At 35.3% G+C, this 27,609-nt stretch overlaps 2 protein-coding genes across 3 annotated transcripts in view; both read right to left on the bottom strand.

Annotated features, from left to right (window-relative positions):
• LOC113729161 (uncharacterized) overlaps nt 1-2,430 on the bottom strand; it is a 30,905-nt gene extending 28,475 nt beyond the window's left edge. The window contains exon 1 of the mRNA XM_072077712.1: nt 2,140-2,430. Coding sequence (XP_071933813.1) covers nt 2,140-2,430 — 291 coding nt within the window. The remainder of the gene's footprint in view (nt 1-2,139) is intronic.
• A 6,140-nt stretch (nt 2,431-8,570) lies between these two features.
• LOC113732565 (NAD(P)H:quinone oxidoreductase-like) lies at nt 8,571-16,281 on the bottom strand. Of its 2 annotated transcripts, XR_003458803.2 has the most exons (5): nt 15,901-16,281; nt 14,260-14,451; nt 11,306-11,616; nt 9,367-10,997; nt 8,571-9,245 (listed from the first exon to the last, which is right to left on the bottom strand). XR_003458803.2 is itself a non-coding variant. In XM_027258415.2 (3 exons), exons 1-3 carry the CDS (start codon nt 15,998-16,000, stop codon nt 11,309-11,311), a joined length of 600 nt encoding a protein of 199 aa, XP_027114216.1. In that variant the 5' UTR covers nt 16,001-16,281; the 3' UTR covers nt 11,009-11,308. The 2 variants fall into 2 exon arrangements, 1 of the variants encoding a protein (XP_027114216.1); XM_027258415.2 differs by lacking the exons at nt 8,571-9,245; nt 9,367-10,997 and having other exon boundaries at nt 11,009-11,616.
• Nucleotides 16,282-27,609: the final 11,328 nt, after the last annotated feature.

Here is a 27,609-nt window from a genome sequence, read left to right as displayed (position 1 = left end):
TTGATTATGAAGTCTTAGGATGGCAAACGAGGCGAGTTGAATCGAATTTTAACCTAATCGAATCGAGTTTTGACTTAATTTTATTGAATTCAAATTCGAACTCGACGAGCTGACAATTTAAATCTCGAGCTCGAAAAAAATAAAAAATAAATAAAATAATATTTTTTTCTTAATAAATATTAAGGATATATATGTAATTTTACTATTAAAATAAAAAATATATATATACTTAAAATAAAAAAAATAATATATATATATATATATACTCGAGTTCGCGAGCCGATTCGAGCTTAATATTTTGAGTTAGCGGCTCGGTTCATTTGCAACCCTACTGAAGTCTCTGATTGTTTAGGCTTTCAGCCATGATTAGTCAGTTCAATCTTCCATCTTTTAACTCGTTCTAGGGTGTAATGGTAAACCTTATTTCCAAAAACTGAAAATAGCTGTGCACCAACGCAGGCTATTCCCTTAGGTACTACAAAAGTTTATCAATTTGTTGAAGAGGGGTTGCGTAATTCCTTCCTGATTAATATGCAACTTTTTGAAACAAACAACAATAATGTCTACTCACCCCAATCACTTTTTGCAATACACAACCAAAGAAATCAACCTAATTAAAGCCAAAAAATTGTAGAAGAGTTTGATTTACAGAATGAACTATTCAATCTTGTGAACTTACCAATCCATACTACATTAGACGGAAATTAGAAAGTACAATGCACATTAACAAAACGAAGAAAACCAAATAATTTTCTTTCCTTACTGCAAAGAAGGGAATCTTAGCCAAGCCACTAACAAGGGCACTAACTTTTTGTCTTATCCGTAGTGTATCTTCATATTCTTTTGATGGTACAGGAATCAAATTTGAGATACAACATTAAGTCAGGACAAAAATTTAAACAGCCTAGCAATTGTCCAGAGTCTTAAATCACTATTTCTTCCTTCTGCTTTGATGATAAAATTGCAATATCAGAATGGAAGCTGGCATCGGCACTCCTATAGTTCTCAATGGCACTTTTCATGATTTTTGTTATCCCATAAAAATACAAACACACCCCTATCTTGCACTATAATTAACTAATGGGTAATTTTTTCTCTTCACATGACCACAAAATTAACTGCTGACCGCCACAAATATGGAAGTGCCAACATGAATTCCCAATTTGAATCAGTCAAAATACATTTAAGTTAAAAATTTTCAAATTTCAACAAAATCTAGCCAGCAGTGTACAAATATACTACTATCTTGCACTATAATCAAATAATGGGTATTATTCTCCTTTCACATGACCACAAAAAGTCAGTACCGAATGCCATTAACGGATATGGTAGTGTCAATACCACTTCCCCATTTGAATTAGTCAAGTGTAACTTTTTTATTTGGATTAATCTTCCATACAGTGACAGCAAATACATCATTACTATTGGATGTATGACAACTAATCAGAATTTGAGTTTAAAATCCAAATTCTGCATCTATATCATGCATCCAGTGATGATAGTATATATTATGATTAACTCTTTTTTTTAAAAAGTAGTCAGATCATACTGTAACTTGGAAGTTTTTAAAAACTCAACAAAATCTAGTCATCAATGTATAAACACACCCCTATCTTGAACTATAAACAAATACCGGGTAATTTTGCCTTTTTAGATGATATAAAGTCACTGGTGAATACCAATAACAAATATGGAAAGCCAATAACAATTGAAATGTTTTGAAATAAAATAATTGACTTCATAAATATTCCAATCAATTTTTTATCTCACATACATCATATCACAAAAAATGCTACAGTAATTATTTCAAATAAATCATCCAAATAAACTCCTATCCAAACAAACCTATATCACTTCCCTATTTGAAATAGTCAAATATTAAGTTAAAAATAAAAGTTTGAAAAACTCAACAAATTCCAGCCAACCTTAGATGGTGATCTTACATTGGGTGTATTTGGATAGCAAACTTTCTCAAATATTTTTTTATTTACATCACAAACACATTTTCCAATCAATTTTTTTTATATCTATACTATCATTTTAGCTCTATAGCAATTATCTCAAATAATATTTCAAATACAACAATAAAACGATAAAAAAAAATCTTTTAGTATTGACTTCATGATAACATAGGAATACCCGTCTTTCATGCCGGAGGGTTGCAGCATCAACAACGCGTGTCTCCGTCTCGCACTGGGAGTCGATGATGATCGTAGCCATGGCGCGCTGGGCAAAGGCAGTGCATAGCATGGCAGGAATTCTAAGGCTAGAGACCAAAACAATGGCAAGAAAAGGTGCAATATCACCTTTTCTACAAGGTGGGTTGGCCCCAAACATGAGAATTATCCCGAGAATGATGGTTAAAATGTTTGAAACTCCCAGAAATATTGCAGGCCATCTTAATCTTTTTGATTCCCAAGATGAATGCATTTTTTAGTTTCCTTTTGCATTGATTTTCTAGGATAATATCATGTTGAGATTCTATCCTTTATCTTCCTCGCCAAGGATCGGAGATGGGAAATGGTGATTTAATCCATGAATTTGGATTGCGATCTCCAGGCAATTAAAGGAGGTGGGTTTGTAGCGAAAATCAAGCCTGGAGATCGCATTTGCTAAATGGCATTGCCAGCCTAGGCGGTGATTTCTCCAAAGCGATTATTATTATTATTTTTTTTTATCAGAATGATAACCATTTTATATAGATGTACTAGGAAGAAGACCCATGCAAAGCATGGGAATTTACACCTGTGGGGTTGTTAAATAATTTGGTACGTTGGACAATTTGTTTTTACCTTAAGCAAGGCATATTATTAATGGTAGCCAAAAATGTCATACCATGTGTAGATAAAACATTGCATACTATTATAGTAGATAATCAGCTGAGAGAACTATAAAAGTTTACGCAATCATAATGAACGGATAATAGACATAGTTGTAATTCAAATTGAGGGTTGATGCTAAATGATTCTACTATTCAACCTCATAGTATTTACATAGATAGATAGATAGATAAAGTCGTAGTCTTGAGATGTAAGTAGGCAAATAGTTGAGGTAGCAGTCTCGCAATCCTTTCTATTGAAGAGTAGGTGGTATAGAGATGAGAATTGACACGATTAGATTTCTGCTTCTCCAGGTACGGCGCTTCTTGGTTGGTGGCTAAGCGCCTTCTGCAGAGTTTTGAATTTTAGTAATTGTGGTTGCTGCTTATGGTGTGGAGTTTGGTTTTGTTGTTACTTCCGAAGACTTCTGTTTCATGAATTCAACTAAATTTAGTAAGAAAATAACATAGCATATGAATATAGAGACCTGTCAATTCAAATAGCAATTTCAATCCACACACACCATCTCATGCACTTAACGATTGAAATAAAAAATTGCATCATCTGTAATATAATTTTAAAATTGGATCAATCATTCACACACTTGTTAAAGATGCCACATAGTTGTAATCAGTGCAATTGTAATCACATTTAAACAACAGATGACATGCATCAAGTGGAAATACACAATTACCTTGTACCTTGGAACAAAGTGCAATCTAACAAGAAAATTTGCCCACACTTCACCCACCTACAATAGCTACAACAAAAGTTAATTCAGGAATTTTATTGTGCAAATAAAACTATACAGTTCATACCATTCACAAAACAAGAAGCATGAGTGAAAATGAGCATACCTCTACAAATCTGACTCTGATGGTGTGAAATGAAAACATCTGAACCCACAATTTTATATATTAATGACTACGATTATTGCCACTTAGTTTAGAAACTAATCTACAAATGGTGGAGAAGATGGAGGGTCTTTAGTTATAGCTGTAATGTTGAGATCAAATGATTCTGACGAGCGTGGGGTATACATATACAATTAAGCTCATCCACAATCAAGTTTTGCATTTATAAACTCCTAAATACTCCACACGTGATTTATCGCAAGTATACGAATTGTGAGCGAGTATAGGGTATTAAGGGTCGATCTCACAGGAAAGAGTGACAATAACCGGTGTTTTTCAAACTCCTTTATTATCTAGACTACCAGAAACATAAAATTAATGAAAATAACATTAGAAAGCTCCTAGAGGTATGGAATTCCTTACTATACTTGCAAATGAGATTACCGGTTAAGTGAATGCTATTATCTTGGCTAGTTGTGGCGTAATTTCCTAATGTATGTGAAACCTACTCTCGTAGTGAATCAACTATACTTGTAGTTAAGCCATACCTACTCTCGTGGTTATGAAATTAACTACAAGGTCATTTTTTCTATGAAATTACATGAAACAAGTCACTTAAGCCACAAAGATGCACATCTACTCTCATGAGTGTACTCCCTAGGTTTATCACTTCCTTGAACTAGTGTTAAATTCCAATTCTCATTGCAAACTTAACACCTTTAGATAATCACAATGGGCGGTTAATCATGATTAGAAAAGCAAAAGTGATAAATAACTTGCTCAAAATAATATCAGCACATAACCAAATAAACTTCACTAACAAGATATAGCAAGTTCAACCATAATTCTAGGCATAAACTTTAACTAAACATGAAAGTAAGATCTAAACTTGTATTATAGTTAAACATGAAATCAAATACAAAAGAGAAAGTGATAGGAGAGAAGTCACCCTTATCACATGAGCTTCAAACTCTCCATCTTTGCTCCTCCAATCTTTATCCAAATTTAACTACAAATACAAGAAGGAGACACTACACTAATTACTCTATACTACCCTAACTAATGAACTAAGGAAACTCTAGTGAAAGCTATATTTCTGGTGAGTTTCTCTAGCCTTCCAAAATTTTTTAAAATATCCTTCAAAGGCTGCTATTTATAGAGGATTCAAGAGCCAAATGAGTTGTTTCTAGTTGTCATTTTTGACTCTTGAAACTCTCTAAGTTTGCTTATCAAAGTTTCCATGCATCATCTGATCATTTGCAGCCGGAATCTTTGCAGAAAAAGTGGTAAAAAAGGTTGTGTGAAAAGGGCACAAGTTACAGAGTAAGCTGCAGCCGAAATCTACTAAAACGCAGGTAGAAAACACGGCCTGTGCCCGCGTTTTGACCCCCGTTTTGATCTTTGCAGGTTTACACTTTTCTCGGTAGAATTTATCCTTGCTCTATTTTTGGTCCAATTTCAACTAATATTTTCTTAATATTAGAGGCTGAACTAGCTCTTGTATGAAACATGAAAGTTGTAGCCCTTTGAGTTATATTTTCAATGCATCAAGAATCATCCAATTTGGAGCTCTGTGGACCAAGAAATGACCAAAATACCCTTAACTGGTCAGAACCTTGTTTCAGCTTTCGACCATGAAAATGCACTTCTGTATTTCGACTTTTTGACAAGGAAGCCAACTAAAATAGACTTTGATGTCTTCATACCAAATGTAGATATATCTCTTAGCTTCAAAATGGTATAAGCATCACCTCAATCCGATCATTGTAGCTCAATATATAGTGAAAATACCACAAGGTGTCAAAGCTGGAAAACCTTTCTTCTTTTGTTCTTGATTGCATTTCCTCTCTTGCACTTCATATCTTCTTTTTTTTTACTTTAAACCATCATCAATCATCCAATTATCTTCTCAACTCATGCCATTTGATGATTGAATCATTAAACCTACAAAAACATGAAGTGTTTGCCATTAAAATCCATAGAAATGCAATTTTTACCAGTTAAACCATAAAATACATATTTTCACTAGAAACCTAGTTAATTAGCTATAAAACTAACTAAAACCACCAAATCTAACTAATAAAATATACTAAAAAAACACGTAAAATATACACTTATCAGATTCTTAATCTCCCACACTTTAATGAACTCTTCAACATGTTTAGTTCAAATGAGTGTGTTTTGTTGGAAGAACTCAATTAATGTTTCTTGAGCTTTAACAATGAAGAGCACAAAACTTCTACAGTTACAGTTCACAAATAGTCTTCAAATGGTTCTTCTACTTTGGCCCATTAATATCGTCTTAAACACATTTAATTCAATCGGATGGTTTTACCCCAATTCACCCCATTTCCTTTCTATCTTACCATTATACTAAACGAGTAGTTAAAAGGGTGAAATTGTCACTAACAACACATAAACACCATTTGCGAATGTAATTATCATCTCACAAAGGGCGCTTTAGTAAAGTCATACTCCAATGAGCTTGGCCTGCTTGTACACTAAGGTGGATTACTTGTATGATACTTATACAATCCCTAAATTGCCCCTTAAAATGTCAGATGAAAATCACCCAATAGACAAACTACAACTCCTTTATACATATATATATATATATATATAGGAAACTTAATATTACAAGTATATATACTTACAAAAGTAGCATGCTGCCCTCACCGTCATTTTGGACTAGATCTTTTATTGAGCACTAGATCATTTTGAAATATTGCAATTACGGGTGCAAACGAGTCGAGTCGAGTCGAGTTTTGGTTTAATCGAATTGAGTCTTAACTTAGTTTTATGAAACTCGAGTCCGACGAGTTCAAAATGTAAAGTTCGAGTTTAAAAAAATAAAAAATATAATTATTTTATTTTTAAAAAATTAATAAAATAATAATTTTTCTTAACAAAAATATTAGAGATATATATGTAATTTTACTATTAAAATAAAAATTATATATAAATACCGCGAGCTAACGAACTGAATATCTTTGAACTTGAGTTCGACTTCGAATTCGATTTGATCAGTTTGAACTCGACTTGACCTACTCGTGAGCGATTCAATTCATTTGCAACCTTAATTGCAGCCCTCACCAAAGCTATTGTTTTTATTTAAAATATTTTTTAGTTTCTTTGAAAAAATAATAACTTCATGGGTATTTTGTTTTATAGTAAAATAATTTTACTACTGAATGTGCAAAGTGTATGCAGATTTACCATTCGGAACCTTCAATAAGGATACACATATTGACGGTATGATTTCCTAGGACGACCATACAATTTTTTCTAAAAAAAATGACACTTAAATATATTTAGTCATATAATAATTTAACCACCACAACTTGCATATAACTACTGGGAAAGATACATGTCGTGCATGTACACTTTTAAAAAAAGTGCCAAAATACCAAAAAAGGATATAGAAAGTTATTAGTAGAAATACTTTAAAAAATTTGATTTTAGATCTTTTTTATAAATATAAGTGTAATCAGTAGTGAATTGTGATTATATTTTACTGATTCGTAATATAACAATATATTGAACAAACCATAAACTGACAATTTCTTTTAACATCATGCTCGGTGGTGAAGCTACAAACTTTGAATAGGACAGTATTATACTTTAAATAGGGCATTATTATACTTCAAAAATGATTGAATTATTATGTAAAGAGATATCAATGTACAACTATGTATTTATTTGGCTATTTCTTAAAATTTTCTAGATTTTATTCAAGTAGTATTCAATTTTCTATTTAATTAGCTTTGAAACTATTGTACCATAAGGATGTCTTAAAGTTATTGGTCAATTAGGAAACAATGTAAAGGACATATAGATTTTTCAAAATATAGGTCGTAATTTCAAATGAGAAGGGTATTTCTTAGAATTGATTTGGCGCAATTGTGACAAAAACCTAAGACATCGTATAGTTTTCATGATTTTTCCATCAAAATTGAGAGGGAGGAAGAGGGGTAATTGCCCACTCTCGTAGACCCATAGTGTCGCTCCGCTTCTTATCATGCTGGTGTCTACATATAGAAATAGATAAAGATATTCTATTCATTCGATTGCTTATTAATTTTGATCAAATATAACCAGTGTAAAACTGAACAACTAAAGTATAGTGTTTTAGGATCAGGTACAAATATAATATGTACACTTTGCTTATTAAATACTTTACAGGCGTGTTAATAAGGCGGACAAATTTGAGCTCAGCTTATTAATTTTAATCAAATACAACAAGTGTAAAATTGAACAACTAAGGTATAGTGTGCTAAGATGAGATACAAATATAACATGTACACTTTGCCTATTAAATACATTACACAGGTGTTAATAGGATGGACAAACCTGAACTCGACCTATAAAAAATTGTTTCCTATATATGGCCCAAAAAAATATATGTGCACTTTGCCTATCAATGATATAAAGGGTATACATGTCTGAATTCGGCCTATATTAATAGGCAAAATGTACGTGTCTGAACCTTGTATATCATTGAGTTGAGTTGAGTTTGGGTCTCAAAATGGAATCCATTTTGATATCCAATAAAATTGTGAGCTGAATTTGGATTTAATAAGGCTCAACTTGATGAAAGTCCAATCCGACCAATTAAGAAGATAAGTATATATATTTTTAACGATAATGATATCAATTATTAAATAAATTATATGTATTATAACATACGTCATTTATAATTTACATACAACTTAAATATTCCGTATAATTATGAATTAATTGTGAACTTGAATCAAGCCCAAACTAAAGCTAGAACTCTAATATCTTTGGAATCGAGTATGAACCTTATGCAAATCGGAAACCGAACTCAAAAGCCTGAAAATTCTACTAAAAGGTAAACAATACTAAATTCCACCAAAAAAAAAAAAAAAAACTAAACTTCACCACCATTAGCACATCATATCATAAGAAACTCCTGTTTCCAACAGTTAAAGTGTAAAGAAATATGAAAAAAATACAAATTTAGCTGCCAAGGATACCTGACCAATTCGCCGCTGCAAAAACCAAAAATGAAAAGAATGAAATTATCAGACCCTGTTCATTTCTACGTCTGCTAGTTGCCTATTCATCTGCGCTTTAAACAGTTCAGCCTCTTTGCACCCGGATAACTTCAGTACGTTATGGTATAGTATTTCACTTAGCTGAAATTCTGTTATCTTAGCCATCATTCCTGTGGAACATAAGAGGACCATAAATATTTCTTGCAACCTTTCACAGAATCCCCAATTAGTAACCTCTCTCTGAGCCTATGTATGCGTCAAATTCGTCCCAATGAGGCATCTTCTTGCAATTTCCACGGTATACAAGCCACCTTCATTTTGGTATACACCAGGTTACATCGTGGCTTGGCCACACCTTGTTTTGGAAAGGCATCATACCTTTGCAATCAGCCTAACTTTTACATACAAGGCGCAGAAACTTGGTCCTTAACCATTCATTTGATTGTGTTACACATGTAATAAAATTCCAACTGGATTTTTGCTCATGATGATGATTCTGGTTCCATCCCTATTTAACGCACCTTTGACATACAGAAGACAGGCATACGGGTTTCCTGGATGAAAAGACAGGAAAAATGTGCATCGCACCCCAAAAGAAAAAGAAGCCATTGTATCAATTAATCAAGACAGAATTTACAAAATACAAAACATTCTCAGTTACCACTTTACAAATACCTGTGTACAAGTCTCAAACTTTGTAAACTCTGGCTGGCCATCTATGATTGGTCGGTCATACATAAGTTGAAATTTTCTCGATGGTTGCTGCTGCTGCTCAATTAATCACTCCTCTCCTAACAAATTAAATTACTACACAACTAAACACACTGAACATGCCCGGGGTCAGAACTACATGACTACACACGGAACTTTGATAATGTATACACTGCTGAACCATTGGATTCCATGTGTAGCCAGTGAAGATTCTTTGACCCTCTCCCTTGCACAAATAACATAATACAGCCCAGTTATCATCCGGCAGTATATTCTGTAAAAACAGAACTAGGTGGCTGTTCCATCCATTTCAGAAACTACGAATTGCAGTCCAAAATCATATCTTTGAGAACATTGTTGGTAAAAACAAAAACCAATCATTCTTAGTGATCACCACCAGCATTAAACAAAGATTATGGACTCTTAAAAGCAAGCAATGGAAAAAACAAATTTTCTAATATAAACGGGGAATGTAGGGCATGAAAAACCAAAAGAACTTCCACACATTAAAGAAAACCGAGTCTTGTAATCCTACAAATTCTACCATGCCAACAACTAAAAATTCTGTTCAAACATTCATTTGGCTGATATCAGTAAATATCTAGATATCATCCATAGATCCAACGACACAACTAACTTGAAAATGATGTGGCCCACTCAGGAAACTAAAGTGTTAAAAGTTTTGACAAGTGGATGACCTGATAGTAACCAAATTTTCAACCAAAAACCATGCAAAAATCTACAATAACAAATACATGTATCCTTGAAGATTTGCCAGCACCTCTTAAAAATTCATAAATGACATACTGCTTTTATAGTAAAAATTGAAGCACCGTAAAAAAAATAAATAAATAAAACAGTGAGGTGTAACTGAAAGAAAAGAAAAGAAACCAAAAATTATACCTCTTTTCCGCTACCATTGCCTGGGGGGGGGGGGTGATGGCACCATGTGAGTGCTTTGTTGCATATCCACTAGATTGCCAGAAGTTTCTCAGTTTTGCAGATCGTATTGTTGAGTAGGTGAAAGAGGAGGGTTTTATTTTTTCAGTAAGAGAGATAAAGTGTGAGTGAAGAACAATGGAGATGACACATTTTGATTCTCTAGAAATTTTATTGGAATGCAAATATGTTTACCCTAAAAACATGACTCCACAACAGAGAGAGAGAGAGAGAGAGAGAGAGAGAGGGCTTATGATTCACACCTGAAAAGCATCAATCATATTTATTTTGATTTTCAGCTTGCGTGACCTCTAGAAAAACTGGAAGTACGTAAAGACACAGGACATAGATAATAGCCTTATCAAGCCAGAAGCCAAAATCAGGTATCACAATCAACTGAGCACAACTCTGAGAGTAATGGATGCAAGAGAAATGAAGATAAGAAAACTTTGCATGCAAACTGCAATACAATTGTCCTGGGCAAAACAAAGGTCTAAGATTCATTTGGAACTTTACTTCCAAACTTCTTTAACAAAAAATCCACACAAGAATGGTACTACCAACTACCATGTAAAGGATGCTGATCTGGCTATTGCTGCAATGTACTTTTCCCACTTGTCCGATTCTTCTGAACTTCAAAAGCATTTCCTTGGGTACTTTACAAAAATAGTGAAAGAACCATCAAATTAAGGGAAAGCAGTTTGAGTACAGACAGTAGTTCATTATAATATGCCTAATCATGTACTAAAGCATTCATTTCCATTATTAATCTGACAAGACTTTCAGAACAGGACATCAATATGCTCTTCGAAGGATCAATTTTTGGTTGAGACGTCTACACATCAAAGTCATAAACAGTTCCAAAGTATAAGAAAGCATCCACTGAATTGCATAAGGTTTAGCACCAAAGATACGATTGGACAGGTATTACAGGGATGATCAAAGCAAACAATATGAGCCTCACATATCATTCAGATTCTCCTCGAAGTCGTAATGCAAACCTTTGCAGGGATAAAAGAACCTCCTTTAACCTCTCTTTAGCAGCAGCATCAAGCAAATTGCCTTCACTATCAAACTTTGCAGGCTTTTCAAATGCATTAAGGAAAAACTCAGGTTTGTTGATGAAGTGAAGGTCAAGGTAAACTCCGCTCTGCCGGAGATGATACTGCGATCGTCCCCCACCAAAACTTCCTCCAGCACTAACAATTGCAGCTGCTTTATCGGCCCAAACATTTGGAGGTCTAGATGCCCAGTCAACTGCATTTTTCAGAGGTCCTAGTAGGAATGGGAAAAAATTGTGTTACTATAATTAAGTGGCAAAGAAACATCAAATTCAATATATTGGTGGATTTAGCAATGGATGACATCATCATTTAAAACCCTTACATGTGCAGATCTCTGCACTGCAGTTTGTGTATAACGCTTTCATACTCCCTGATTGATCACTTATGATCAAAAGAAGGTTCATGAACCAGTAAAAGAGTAAAATTGAATGGAATTGCCCCCTAGTATTGCAACTAAACTATCATAATCCTACTCAGCTTTTAAGATTTAAATTTGACAACTTGGAGCATAAGCAGTGTTCAGATGAGCAAAATGTAAAACAATGAAATCATACTAACAAAAATAAAAAGACAACCTCATCTTAGCTCAAAGAACGAGTGACTCTATCCTAAGCTTGCTTTGCAAGATTAGGCTGGATAAAATGGTGGAGGATAAGAAGGGTTTATTGGGATGACAGAATCCAAGTATCTAATTATTCATTAATGATATGGAGCTTACATTTATGTCTGTTCTAAGCTGTGCAAAGCACAAAAGGTAATCTCATTGTTAACTAAAACAGGAAGTTAAAAAGAAAAACAAGGCTGACTGAGAATATACTCCTATGCTTCACATATCTGCCTCTTCACCATCTCTACCAAGCTCCCAAACCCCCCTCCCTATTGATGGACAATTGCATTCCCACACAAAATGACAAGGAACAGAAAAGAAAAGCGTCTTTCCCATAACCCCGCCTCTTGGTTATCCAATCATGTGAACACTCCTATGGATCATAACTGCCTGAACTACAGCCTAACAATTGATTACTAATAAATTTCAATCAAAACAATTTTGTTAATAGCGTTTGGGGACTGTTAAATAAATACGCTAAATCTGACAAGAACATAATCTAAATGATATCGAGGGTCAATATAATCAGTTACTTGATAGCATGATTGCCAAGAAAGTGTAGCAATTATTACAATAAAATCAGGGAAACCATAACAATATAAATTTCAAATAAGTATCATTTAGCGAGCCTCATAAATCTCAGTACACAAACCTTTATCTTCTTGTGACTAAATAAGACTTTAATCAATAATTGAGCACAACATTAGACATTCTGGGGCTTAAACACAATATTTACAAGTCAATACAAGAGAACTTTTCAGTCACAAACTCATTAGTCATGGAAACCCCAATATTAAACATGGAGTTCAGCATCAATGGACAACCTTTCAAGCACATAAATCCTGTTACACTTGTACCTTGAAACAGCTAAATCTAATACATCTAACTTCAAAAGAAAAGGAAACAATTCCATCATCATAACTGTCTCTTTCCTTTGTAGTCAATGTCCATCTCAAGCTCATATCTCAACCACAACCTATACATGTTTCAGAGTTGAGAACTAGCACCAACAGACTACTACCAAACATGATGAGATAAACTGAATCACAATGAAATATCAAAAATAAAGACCTATCTGGGAAATGCATAAAATTCTTTGTACAAACCAAAGATAACTATATTGTTAGATATACATTTCGTACTCAGGTCGGATGACCTGCTTTAGAAAAATAAAATTTGTTTAAAACACAATCTACAATAACACTCTAAAACACCCACAAGTTTTAGGAAAACACCAAAAAGTGAAAGTACATTACATAGAGTACCGGTGGCAGAGATGGGTACCGGCAGTGGCTGGCAGGGGTGAGGGGAGGTGGTTTTTTGGAAAATAGAGGATGTTTTGAGTGTTTTAGACAAACACTGCAATTTTTTCTAAAACTACTACAGTAAGCAACAATAAAGTTTTAGACAAACACCCAAAGAATACACCATCCAAACAGTCCCTCAAGCATTTGAAAGTCTTACATGAAATCTTAAGTGGGCATCAATCAATAATCCCCAGCCCAAGAGCCACTACTACAGCATTATTTGTTAAACTGGTTGATTCTGGGATTTGAATATCTCCTTAACTCAATGTATACACAATTAGCAGCCACTAAATCCAGTAAACAATGTTACTTCTTCACCTGTGCTTGGTCTGTAAACATTTTTGCAAAGTGTTCTCAGGTACAACAAAGTACGGAAAACCTTATGTTTTCTGTTAAAGTACATTTTTCAAAAACACTCATTTCCACATCCTTTGAAAACTATAACATTTTTCTCAGGCAACTTAAACAGATGTCTAATCAGGAATACACTTCAATTGCATCCGTACCAAATGCAACTCATATTTTTCAAGTTCAAGATTTATTTTTCTATTTCTTTCCCAAAGAGGAAACTACATCCACAAGCCATAAAATAGATCTGATAAAGTAGAGTAACAAGAAGCAGAATCAGGATTTACATGGAATCGCATTTCAACTGTGAAACTTGCTTTGTAGGATAACCCTCAAGGCCTGGCATGTTATCAGTCACCCTCATGTTTATTTAACAAGGGAATAAAGTTCCATTTTCTTCTTGAAGTTCATACCTTGCATTGGCAGTCCTCTGTATGCTTCATAAGTTCCATTCAGACCATTGATTACAGTAAATATGTTGAATACAAAGAGAATTATATTGAATAATTATAAAAGTAAACAAAACAATTAGTATTCTTAACAGCGTTAATTGTAAGTTTAATAAACTTGGAGATGAATTGAGTTTCAGTACCAGTAACAGAGTAATTATACTCTGGAGAAGCAAAGAGATAGCAATCAGCTTGTTGAATCTTTTCCCTAAAAGCCTCAACTTCTGCAGGATATGTCCCATCAACCTCCAAGTCCGTATTTAGAAATGGCAATGGCGATATGTCCACATACTCTATGTTCAAACCCTTAACTGACTCCTTAGATATCTCCATTGCTTCAATAAAATCAAATATAAAAGGAAGTTACAACCTATAACACATGAATTAAAGGTAAAAAATGAAATCTAACTTGAGAGCTTCCCAAGAATCCGTTTAGGTTTTAACAAATTATTCAAATGGTTTTTTACCTGTAAACTGATATAATCAATCCAGAAAACAATTGATATTTGGCACTACTACAATTGATGTTGGCACAACCCCTGACTTTCTGAATCACGTGAAGAGGAAAAGGGGAAGAAAAAAAAAAGATCGTCTTTCATTGTGTTTACAGCCATCAATGTTGTATCACAGTGAAGATTTCTTTCTTTCTTTTGTGTGTGTGTGTGTGTGTGTGTGTGTGTGTGTCTTTTCACATAATTGGAAGTCAAGGGAATCAAGAAACTATTGGAAATATGAAAAGAATCCAAATTAGGAAGTCCAGTTACATGTTTTCAGGGGAAAAATACAAGGGAAAAAAATATCAGCAGCATGAAAGAGAAAATTCTTTAAGTATGCTCGAACTTAAAACCATTCTACAAATGGGTCCATTTCGAAGTGGAATTCTAATTCAGTGGTCTTCGCGTTCCTGAAATGCAAACCCAAGTCCAAGCTCACATTTACAACATGCAAGCTCAGAGTGGCTTATTTTCTTCAAAAAATTAATATATTTAATAGAGATTGCATTCAAAGAGAGTGAGCTCTTTTTTCAGTTATTTAGAATTAGGCAACATATGAATGCGACAACTTTTCATCTAAAACAATTATAAGTCAAACTTAAGAGTCAGCTCAATCAAATGAAACTCGATACGCATGTAAGAAGACATAAAATTAGACTTTTCCTCCATTATTCCTCCATTCATCATCAGGCTCACCGACATATTATCACCACAAAAATTGGCAGAACAATAAGTTTGTTTGGATAGAGAGAATTTGGTTTGTTTAATTTATCCTCACAAATCCCAATCACCTTTTTATCTTCCCAATCACCTTTTTATCTCACATACGTCACATCACAAAAAGTGCTACAGTAAATATCTCAAATAAATCATCCAAATTCTCTCTATCCAAACAAACTCAATATGATTACTGAAACCAAAGTCGTCTAAACATCATTTTCTTTCCTATTCAATAGTTTTAGAATTTGCTCCAGCATGAAGTTAAATAAATTAGACTACATTTTCCTGTTACTTGATTAACAGGGTTCCGTTATGTTAACATCCAACAAAAGAAAAAGAAAAATACAATATCTCCTAAAATTACCAATCAAGAAAAATTATACTGTAAAACTTCAATCAGAGATTATACATCCCGGTGTTTTGCTATCAACGGTTGATTCAACTTCATTTCTTTTATGGCTATCCCAAACTCAATCAAAATGAGTAACCAAAATTGCTATAGGAAGGACAGGGGAAAGAAAGGAAAGTAAAATTTGGGGAGGAGATTATTAGGACAAATAAGCATAATACCAGCTCGAAGGAGGCCGCGGTTGTAAGAGCCTTTGCGAAGGGAACCGCAGACAGCGGCGACGTTTATCAATGGTGGACCACGGACTACTGCAGCTTCCATCCTCGATCTTAAAATGGGAAGATTTTGTTAAAGGATAGGGATGGGGAGAGGGATGAGTGAGAGTGGACTAGAAAATCACATGATCCTATCCTTGATCTTAATAACATTGAACGTGTACGGTAGTTTTCTTTTCTCTTTTCTTTTTGGTGTAAACTTTGCAGTGCCCGTACTAAACCCGACTGATCTGGAATCAAGCACTGGCGGATCCTTCCGGGTTGGCTCTCCCATGATGTAGGGACTGGCTCTGCCATCGGATTAGGGGCAGGAGCGGTCAACTAACTGTCTCCTCACAAAACCCAAATGTGAGGCGAGAAATATTCCACGTCAGGAAACCTTCAACAGACCCCAAAAACGACGCCGTTCCAAAAAAAAATGTTTAGCCAAAACGGGAATATGACGGACCAAACGGAAGAGTTTCAATTTTGAAAATCAAGTTGAAAATTTGAATCAGCCGCACAAAACAAAACTGAGGGAAGAGAGGAGGCATCCTGCTGAAGGTAGCAATTGACAAAAAAGTGGGTGGAGAGAGCTGGGGTATGATGTTGAGTGAATAAGGAAGAAAGCAAACCAAAAAGTGGAGAGCCGCACAAAACAAAACTGAGGGAAGAGAAGAGGTGTCCTACTGAAGGTAGCAATTGACAGAAAAGTGGGTAGAGACAGTTGGGGTATAGTGTTGAGTGAATAAAGAAGAAAGCAAACAGTGCAGTGAGAGTGTTGTATGTATTTTGAAGCTGGGTATGAGAGTGTTGTATCCATTTTGAATGCATGCAAGGCAGGCGGCAAGATAGAAGCAAACAGAGGAAATTCGTCATCTCACGAAGCCAGATTTTGTCGTGCAACTTAATACCAGAAGCAACTGCGCTCTCCGAGTTCGGTGAAACATAAAGCGTATGGTGAAGACCAAGGTAACGTTACTGAATACAGTGTGTTAAATGAGTAATATGTAGTTGGTCTATGCTTATCATGCAATCTTAGTTTACCCTTCTCCTGACCATACAGTGTGTATAAAATAGAGGCGTAGAGTTCATTGAGGTGAAGCAGAAGAAAAGACATATATGTAAATAATAAAAGGGTGTACTTAGTGTTGTAAGTTAATTACATGATGTAAGAAATATATTACAATGAGTAGAAAATGCTTTTTTGGCCCTCAAAATGTAGAAATAGTAGAAAATGCGCAATTGGCTTAGGCCCTTGTCATTAACGAATGGCATAAGATCCAGTGAGTTAAAGAACTTAGAACCTAAATATAATCAGCAGAGTGGATGTACATACAGTTAAAATAGACTTACATCGTGTGACCAATACATTACAGTCCATATAACTTAGTGTACATGGAATTCTATTAGTACATAAATAATGCCGTTGTCTTAAAGTAAAAGTAAAGTGATGTGATTCATTAATCATATTGATAAACGTAATAATAGAATTTGGTATACGAGTAATATATGATTCATAACACATTATGAATGGTAATATGCATTTATCTTGTTATTTATGTACATACAATTCATGAAGTGTTACAAATTATGGTGTTTGATGCATAATTGGTAGGAGCAGAAATAATGAATTGCAGCAAATTGACAGAAGATAGGATCCCTGAGTTAGGAACGGAGTTTAACAGTGAAGAGGATGCGCACAAGTTTTACAACAAATATGCCTTTAAAATGTGTGACGCCCCGAAAAAAATGAGTTTGAGAACCCGGAAATTTTCTAATTTTCTAGGGTTTATTTTATTTAATCGCCCGCCTTTTCTTCATTTTCTTTATTAGAAAAATTCCCCAAATAAAGTTTATGAGCAAAAATAGTTTTAAAATGATTTTTCTAGTATCGGTTAGTTTTTGAGAAATTAAAAGCGTATTTTGGACGTGGGACCCGCAAGTGCGGTAAACGCAATATATTTTTGACAACTTGTTGGATTTTTGTATTAAGTGATATTATTGTACAATGTGTTAAGATATTTGTATTGGAGAGACAAAAAGATAAGTTTTAAACCTAAAGATGACAAGTGTCACTTTCTTACTCAAGGGTGGACTTTGACCATTTTACTACCTTTACTAATTGATTAAAAACTTGACCCAAAATTCATCTTCTTCATAAGCTCCTTGGCCGAACCTCTTGGAGACAAAAAGAGAGAAAAGCTTCCAATTTCTTCCTTCTATTTCTTGCCCAATCTCATAAACCAACCGTTAAAACCGTGATTTGCTCCATAAAAACCTTTCTCTTGGTGGTATTAAGGTGTGTGGTGAAGTGGTTTGAGAAGCAAAGGTGCTAAGTTGGGTCTTTCCTTGGGTTTGCATGGTAAATGACTAAGGAACCTTTCCTTTGATCTTGATAATGTTCAATTAGTGATTGGTGGTGGTTAAATAAGTGATTTTATGGATGATTTCATGATTTTGGTTGAAATTAGTGAAGTTTTATATTTAATTAGGATTTTTCTGTTCTCATATGATTGTTATTATGTGGTTATGTATGATGATTGGAAATGATGTTTAATGATTCTAGAATGTGGAAAAAGTGGAAGATTGCAAGTAAATTCTGTTTTGGAAGAAATCTGGAAAATTAGGGTTCTTGGTTCTTCATTCTGTCCGAAATTTTTGGTCCTAGATAGAGGCTGAATTGGCCTTGGCTCAAAACATGAAAGTTGTAGGTATTGATGTTTTAAGGGTGCCTGTAAAATTTCAGGTCAATTGAAGTAGTGTAGAATGAGATAATCCGAAATTACTATTGCTGTTCTGGGTTCATCAGGATGTTAGAACTGCGTCTGAAATGGGTTGTTTTGACTGGAATTTCTTTGGATTTGGTTGTTGAGGTCTTCTGATGAAATGTAGCTTGATGCCCTAGCTACCATATGCCTTTGGAATTTCTGCATTTGGACCTGTTTAGACTGAGTTGTACTGATTACAGAATAGTGTAATTTGTAAACCTGCAATTAAGGTTCTGGTTTGGTATTTTGCATTTTTGACCTAGTTGTGCTAAGATTTGGACTGAGTGGCCTTCTACATTGTTGTAGCCCTGTCTTTTAGCTTCGAAACGGTGGGTCTTGCATCTTCATCCGACCATCGTAGTGCTTTTGGCACCATTACCGTAAAATGACGTCAAAACTGTTTTTCTGGTTTTGAGCTAAACTTTCATTTCCGGACTTTTCCCTAGCTTGACTTGTACTAGTACTACTTGGAGCTTGCTGGATGGTTATTGGATGAACTTGTTGTTGTGTGTGTACCTTTGGGTTGGAATGAGAAATATAATGAAGCCGTGATGGCTGGAAAAGTTAGCAAATTCAGGGGAAGTGCTGTCCGAACTTTGAAGGGATTTGTTTGCATTGAGTTTGTGATCTAAGACTTGAATTTGAGCAAGGCAATGCTATATGATGGATGGTTTCAGAGCCGTGGAGGTGAGTGATCTCAAACTATTTCTAAAATTATTTATGAACCATTTCTTGCATTATTTACTTTTGAACTGTTTTCAAAGTTACTTTTGGAACTGTTTTCTTACATATCATGCGTGCTTGCATATCTGTAAGTGCCCGGTGCAACCCAATGAGTACAAACAAATTCACAATGATGCACAAAGATATATCAAATTTAAGCACAATAAAGAAAACTTAATTAAAGAGAAAGGATAAGAAATGCAAACCAAATATCAAACCAATAGCCTCTTCAATTGATGGCGATGCTAACCAAGATGTACAAGTGAAGGCTCACTCCTTCCTCACCCCAAACACACTTTGGTTGAGCCAAGGAGTTTTACAACTATTCTAGTTAACCCTCAACAACCTACACTTGAAAGATCACTCACCCAATTAAGAACTATTATAAACAAATGAGGCAACCTTCACCAAGGTTTTACCACTTCAAGTGATAGGTTCACCTTCACCAAGGTTTTACTCCTCCTAGAGAGTAACCTTCACTTGAGCAACCTCACAACCCAACTTCCCCAACCCCTTATACAACCAACAAAGAATCTTTCTACTCAAAAATCTCACTTGTAAGCTTGTATTTTATGTTGGCAAAAGTCTTATGTCTTCTTGTGCTTTGGGGTGTTTATAGAAGGTGAGAAATGGCTCCAAAAGGCTCTCCAACGGTCAAATATTAAATGCTGTCAAAACTAGCGGTTGGCCTGTCGGACGTCCGACAGCTTAGTCATCGTCCGATCCCATCGTCCGAAAATCAGTCAAGTTGTTGTTCGGACGTCCGATGGGATTTTATCGTCCGAGCTTCAGTGTCCGAACGTCGTCCAGAGAGTTATCAAATCTTCGTGGAAATTTTAGGACGTCCGATGAGATTGATGTGCCTCCGAAGCATGCGTCCGATCCATCCGGACGTCCGATGCTTCCTCACGAGCGTCCGACAGAATTTCCTTCTTGATGTTCTTCATCCTTTCGGACGTCCGATAGCTTCCTTTCGGACGTCCCACATGAGTGCCCTGTTTTTGCTTCTTCTTTTGTGCCACAAGAATCTGTTCTAACAAATTGCTCACATAAAAACATTAGCCCAAATCTACATTTTGGTTTGTTAATCATCAAAACCAAGGATTGATCGACCAAGGTCAACAATATCAGTGTCTTGTTATTATTGATTTTGCTTTCAATGATTGTTAAAACAAGTTTTCTAGGCGAGCGTGTACTTTATCGCACTCGACCTAAATAAATATGAAATTTTCAATGATTAATGATTAAATGCTACTTGCGCATGAATGTAAGCCTTTTGGGCTGAACTGGCCATTGCCCCTTGTTACCGGTCGTCTCGAGCCAGAAGCGGACTCGGTCGGACGACTAGGAACTTGGGTGAACGTTTCGGTATACTCGAGTATTACCTTGTAGGTTGGTGGAGCCTGGCCAAAAGCCAGGGACGGGGTGAATGAATGCACGAATGAAACCAAATGCAATGAAATGACAGGAGAACGAACGTATCCTTTTCATGAATGTTACTATCGCTTTCCATTGTAAATGTTTCTTGAATTATTGATACATGTTTTGTAAACGTTGTAATTGTTTCTTGACTTATCCTTTGATTTACAACATCATTGAAATGAACCATTGTTAAACAGATTTGATAACTGATTTTATTGGTTACTCGCTGAGCTTCTAGCTCACCCCAAAAATGTTTTATTCCCCTCCACAGGGCTCAAAGCGAAGGAAGGGCTTGTAGTGTTTATTCATGGATTATCTCATGTATGGATTGAACTTGGATTTCCTTCTGTGTAATCATTCATATTGGGATTGTATTGAACGTTTAGAATTGATTGGATGTGTAATAGTCTAGTTTTGGACTTCCTCCTGTATACTAATTGTGATCAAGGATCAGAGTGGGGCTGCGGAAGCGTGGACGCTTCGCTTTTGATATGTAAAGTTTGGGAACCTTTGATGTATATTTGATATATATATATTGAAATTCAATTGAGAATTGTAGTGAACGACTGAGTCCCGGCGAGAGTTGGGCAGGCGGCCCGCCGAACCCTCTGGTTCGCCTCAGGGGGAGGTGGGGCCGTGACAAAATGGATTTTAGTAGACGCAAAGACTATCTGAATAAAAACAAAGACGGCGTGACCACGTATAGAAGATATAGTTGCTGCAAGGAAGGTGTGAAACGCAAGTACGAAGGTGATGTGATGCCAAAGATGACACAAGCGCCGACGAAGATGATCTGAATGTGGAGGAACATTATAAGATTCAATTTGTAAATGAAATGGGAGAGGTAGTAGTCGCAAGAGGATTTAAAAAACGTACCAGTGGGAAGAGAAGTAAAGTGATGCGAAGTTGGATCGATAAATTTGACAGATTAAAAAGAAAATCTAGATTGTCAAGAACTACACAGACTACGGTAAGGATCCAATAACTATGATGGTAAATATTTATGCTACAACAATGTTATCGTTATACAATTAACTAATCCATAAGTACAATTCACTATAAAATAACATTATTGTCGTGTCAATAATACAGGTTTCAGAATTGGAGTCGACATCGGTTTCATTTGATGAACACATGTTTATGGGATACCGTTCATCAACTGACTCAGTTTCGGTTAGTATAAAATGAGCATGGCTTTAACTTTTATTTGGATGTTTCTTACAGTACAATTAGTTATGATGATGTTACATTGTGTGATGATTTTGTTACGGCTGACATCCCTCATGATATACCCTTTTTGTCTGTTTTATATAATTATTTGGCCCATACAAAACTCGTAGACGCATTCGATAAGTTAGTTAGTGAATGGCCCTCCAAACACTGTTGCTCCCGAAATCAAGAAAAGTCCAACGGTATGCATACATTTAGTAGATAAAATAAGGTCCTTTTTTCGTATCGTAGAACTACTTTTTCTTTAATTGTAATGGTGGACACCCGAACGCTGTCGAAGTATGCATATTTTGTAGTTAACATATAATGCTTTAATGACATATTATTTTGTATTATCCGAAAATTCACCGATTGGCTAATCAGGGGCCTCATGGAAGTGTTCTTACAGAATGGATGCATCCCAAATTTTCTATATTTTTCAAACATAACTCCGTTAGAGATATTTTAATGGTCTGAAATATCATTTTTTTATAATGTCTAGTCCAATTTAACTTTGGAACTGAGCAATATAGGCATTGCTAATGAGTTGTTGACAGATGAATAATTATATTGTACAACGTAGGGGGAGCGTACAGCAATTTCAACACACTGTAATAAGAATGCATATCATGTATTTTCACCATCACCCCAGGTGACAAGCTTTTATCATTATCCCATATATTTATGGTGTTTTGTTAATTGGATACTTCGACAGCGTATATCATTAACCGTATGTTTCATTAACTGTATTGACTGATTTGTCATCGTTACGTATTTCAGGAAAGAAATAACACCTATGGATTGCGACTAACTATTCATATCAACTCCACTCAGTTGCAGGTTGATGAATGATGTGTACCTACAATTTTTATGAATACAAAACAATTGGCTATTCCAAACAATTGAGTTCGTTGCTCTCCATCCCCAAGTTCACCTCATTTACTGATGTTCGTACTTGTCCAGAAAAGATATTACTCAGTTTCGATCGGTTCCGTATTGTAAACTTGTTTTAATGTACAATCTCTCAATGAATTATGCTTGTTGATTGTAATTCTAAAATTACTTTAAACATTAGGTGTCTAGCACCAGATTTGTGGTGTCTAGCACCAGATTTTTCAGACATTAGGTGTCTAACACCAGATTTTTCAGACATGAAGGTGTCTAGCACCAGATTTGTGGTGTTCGTGGACGAACATTTACTAAGTGCAGTCATGTCGTCCCTACCAGGGAATGCTGCATATGTACGTTACAAGAAGTTAATGAACTGTTACAACTTATTGATGTGCTTGTACAGGCACCTTGTCATGTTCGTCTATGTTAAAACTTAGACATGTGGCTTATAATTGTGTTAATGATGAGTATTACAGATAGTATTACAGGCACTTCAATAGGTATTACTCCTTTAGTATGGAAATGAAGTTACAATTGGCGTCTCGAATTGGTTCCACACGACCACATGCCAAGTAACAGTTTCGCAGAAGAACATGATATTTCGTTGGAACAACTAATTTGAAAGTCGGGTAACTAATATTTAAAATGCAACAAATAGTCATAACAAGATGTACAGATTGAGTTACAACGAGTTAGGTATATATTACAATTCATTACAACTAATGAATTGGCAATCGGCAGCTTTTCATCTTCTCTAGTTAAAACTAGTGATTTTACAACTAATGATATTCTCCGATGTTACAACTAGTGATACTACAGTTAGTTAACGTCTGATGAACCTTTCCTCTTCTCTTGTTTGTGCAATTGCCCTTGGCACCAACAATAATTCCTCCCCTCGACACATTAAATTTCTTAGAAACTTTATTAAGTGTCTAATGAAAATATAGAGATGATCGTTTCGAACCCTACAACATTGCATGTAGCGAGACCTTCTCGAACATCTCATTAAAATAGCGAGATCTTCTCAAACATCAAGAAAACCTGGATGCGTTTAATTGGCTCACAAGACTTGGTTTAAAACTGAACACTGTATTGATGAGACTGTAATCCCTATTGTAGGGAGGTTGAAGATAACAAAAAATGAATCGAGTACACAGATGCATTGCCCCTTTAATATGAAGAGAAATTGGAAGTGTGAAATTGAATAATAATACAGGCGAAAATGAAAGGGGGACAAACAAACTGGAGTCTTGTCTGTGTAACGGATATACACTTGCAAGGGGGTCCTTTTACAGTCCGCAATACCCTCTAATATGGTAAAATATCAGACCCCAACACATATGAGGCCAACTAGTACATCATGGGAATGGAATCTGTTTACTCACATGTATCGCATGGATCATACAATCTTGTTAAGCTCAATAAACATAATATTTGGAAGTAACAAGTTGATTATGTTACAAAGCTCTGATGTTACAATCTTGAATGTAGTTACATTTTTATCATACAGGTTTACTGTCACATGTGCTGGTAGAATGTACTCGGCTGACTGTAGAACGGTGCTCTTCTTTGTTGTACGTGTAGACTTGTACTTTATCTCAATATCAAGGCCTCCTAAAAAGCGAAGAACATGTATTTCATATGATTTCATATCTATTGTTGTGTAACAAATTGTAAATCAATTTGTAACAGTTTTCAAATACACTGTAATTAACAGTCTTCAAACACCACTGTATTAATTTTCGAACACACTTTAACATTCCATTAACTATTTTGTAACAGTTTTCAAATACACTGTAACTTACCAATAACTATTTTGTAACACTCTTCAAATACACTATAACTAACAGTAACAATAACAGTTCTGTATTAATTTTCAAACACTGTAACACTACAATAACTATTTTGTAATACTCTTCAAACACACCGTAACTTTTCAATAACTATTTTGTAACACTCTTCAAACACACTGTTGCTTCCTTGCTCAGTTGTTGTTATGGTGGCCCCTTGTTGCAATCCCTGACTGATGTTATCAGGCACGACTAATGAAGTATAAATTGGATTCTCCATGTCCATTACATCTTCATTCAGCTCTGGGAGTTCTCTGGCTTCAATATTTGTCCTGGTAATTGCATCGTCTTCTTCATATTGCGCTGCATTATGCTCATCTTCTTCAGACCCTTTTGCATCAATTTCATTAGCATTATCATCTTCATCGTTGCCCCCTTTTACAGCAGATTGAAATTTCAGCTCTTCTTCGGTATCAGGAGTCGTGTGCATTGTATAGTCCTCCTATATAGATTTTTTTCCTTTGTCTAATGCTTCAGACCCAGAAGTGGAAGCTTTTGCTCTCAGATGAGAACACAGCATTTCTGTAATCTTTAATATCCTTCATTGGTTATTAACAGCAATTTTATACAACTCGTTTAACTCAGCCTGCAGTTACATCACGACATTACCAATCCATAAATGAGCCATATGCTCTCAAGAATGGAAAATAGTACAGGTATATACAGTAAAACTACATCTTAGTGACAGTTCTTAATTTAACATTTGTACTACTGGCATAGGTTCACAGTAAGTTCTATGGCAATAAATAAAATGGTCACAGCGAAGATTGAATTTTCATTGGCAACTATCAAACATGATGTCCAACCACAACAATTACTGTACTAGTAATCTTCTTTTCACAATTTATTTGCCACCGTGCAAAGTTTCTTGTTAATTATGCCTAATTTAGTCATATCATAATCTATTCTCCTACTTGTAAAGATCGATGCAATCAATTTCTCCTTTATTTATCACGGTATTCAACAATACGAATAAAGTAACAAATTCGTGGAACAATTTCAATGTATGTTCAGCCAATTTTACATAACACTTCTAATACTGTCATTACTGAATCACTGCGTGTAACAATTATCCAACATGATGTGCACCCACAATAACTAACAAGATTCGTAATCGTTTTCCCACACTGAGTATGCCAAACTTCACAATTTGTTATTTCTTCTGCCACATATTGTCAAATTATAACCTACTCTCTTACTTATTCAGTTCCATGCAATAAACTTGTCTATCTAAGTACTGTGCTAGTATATAATTCCAGTGGAGTGACAATCACATTCTTGCAATTTCATCATTTGTTGGGGCAATTTTACATACCATTCTGAAGGTGTTACTAGTGACTCATTGCATATATGATTTGTCCAATATGATGTGCAAACACAATACCTATCAAGACTTATAAACTTGTTTCCACATTGAGTATGCCAAACTGTACAGTTTGACATACTTTCTACCTGCTACTGTCAAATTATAATCTTCTCTCCTACTTAGCACATTATAATCTTCTCTCCTACGGCGCCCTTAAATGAAATATTTTGTAACCATTTCACTTCACTTTGTATGTCTCCGTCAACAGTATGTACCATCTTAGAAGCCCATATCATGTTTAATCTCCACTCAATCACTGTTATGTAACAAAACCTACACCAACTTCATGCACAATAACCATAACAATCCCCAACCCATGCACGCAATTTTGCAAGCACTTGGTGTGCAAAATTTTCAGTACCTTTCTTTCCCCGTGTTGGTAATTATAATATCTATTATGTGCAACCGAAGGTTCCAGTGTATTATCCATTTTTCATTGTATTAAACAATTACTTCAACCAAAACTGCAACAAGTATAATCAGCCCATTTGTTCACAACAATGTATACGACAAAAGATAACTACAAGTCAAATCGATTCACAATTTATCTGATACTATTGATGTTTTCTTACCTGTGTTTCTTCTGCTTTATCTTTTCTCCGGATCTCCCAACCTTGTACTCCACAATTCCCGTTCACCTTCTCAAGCCTTTTGATATTTGAGTACCAATCATAAACTCTCTCCTTCTGCCATTACTTATTACTTCTCCTCGCCCTGATTTTCCTTCGCAGCCACTCTATTTCTACTACTTCTTGCTATCCCTTGTATACTACCTGGCAATTTCTAATTCTGCAATATTATTTTGCCTTTGCTTTTCTTTCTTGCTCTGTTTTGTAGAATTTTGCATTAATGAATATGAACAATTATTTTGGAGGGAGCGCAACTTAGCTTTTCATTTGGAGGATTCATTTGGGCGGTAACGGACCAACACTTCATGAAACGGTCCGTCAACTCTTTTTCTTTTTATTTTTCCCGTTTCTCCTCAACACGGCATCGTTCTAGCCCTACTGAAGCCTTCTTGACGTGGCTTATTGTGGTCCATTTGTTGGGTCTTGTGAGGAAACCGTTCAGGAGCGGTCGGCCTGATGACCGCTCCTGCCCCGTATCCCTCTGCCATCCTTTTCTTCATCCGCAATTAGCTTTAGGAGTAGCAGTCGGGTCCAAATCGGGTTGACGAGTCGGATTGAGATCCGGGTATAAAAGAAAATTCGCTGATCCGAACCTGACTCGCCAACCCGAAATGGGTCAGGAGAGCTGACCTGAACCAAAAAATTTCAGGTTGACTGGTTGACCCGAAATGACCCGAAACTTAATTTTAATTTTTTAATTTACCATTGTAATTTCTAATAAAACCAATTTCGCCCAAGACTAATTACATAATCAAGTAACAAAAATTTAAATAAATAATCCCAAACCAAATCTAAAATAAATAAAAACACCGTAA

Source organism: Coffea arabica, chromosome 2e, assembly GCF_036785885.1.
Source record: "Coffea arabica cultivar ET-39 chromosome 2e, Coffea Arabica ET-39 HiFi, whole genome shotgun sequence".
Taxonomy (NCBI): domain Eukaryota; kingdom Viridiplantae; phylum Streptophyta; class Magnoliopsida; order Gentianales; family Rubiaceae; genus Coffea; species Coffea arabica.
This window is presented reverse-complemented; position numbering and strand designations above follow the sequence as displayed.

Excerpts from the sequence above, each read along its gene's own strand:
- LOC113732565 (XM_027258415.2), bottom strand. The coding sequence starts at position 16,000 with ATGGAAGCTGCAGTAGTCCGTGGTCCACCATTGATAAACGTCGCCGCT. Across the intron at positions 14,452-15,900 it reads CCGCGGCCTCCTTCGAGCTG|CAATGGAGATATCTAAGGAG; the intron begins GTATTATGCTTA and ends ATTTTATTGAAG. Across the intron at positions 11,617-14,259 it reads GTATAATTACTCTGTTACTG|GACCTCTGAAAAATGCAGTT; the intron begins GTACTGAAACTC and ends CATTCCTACTAG.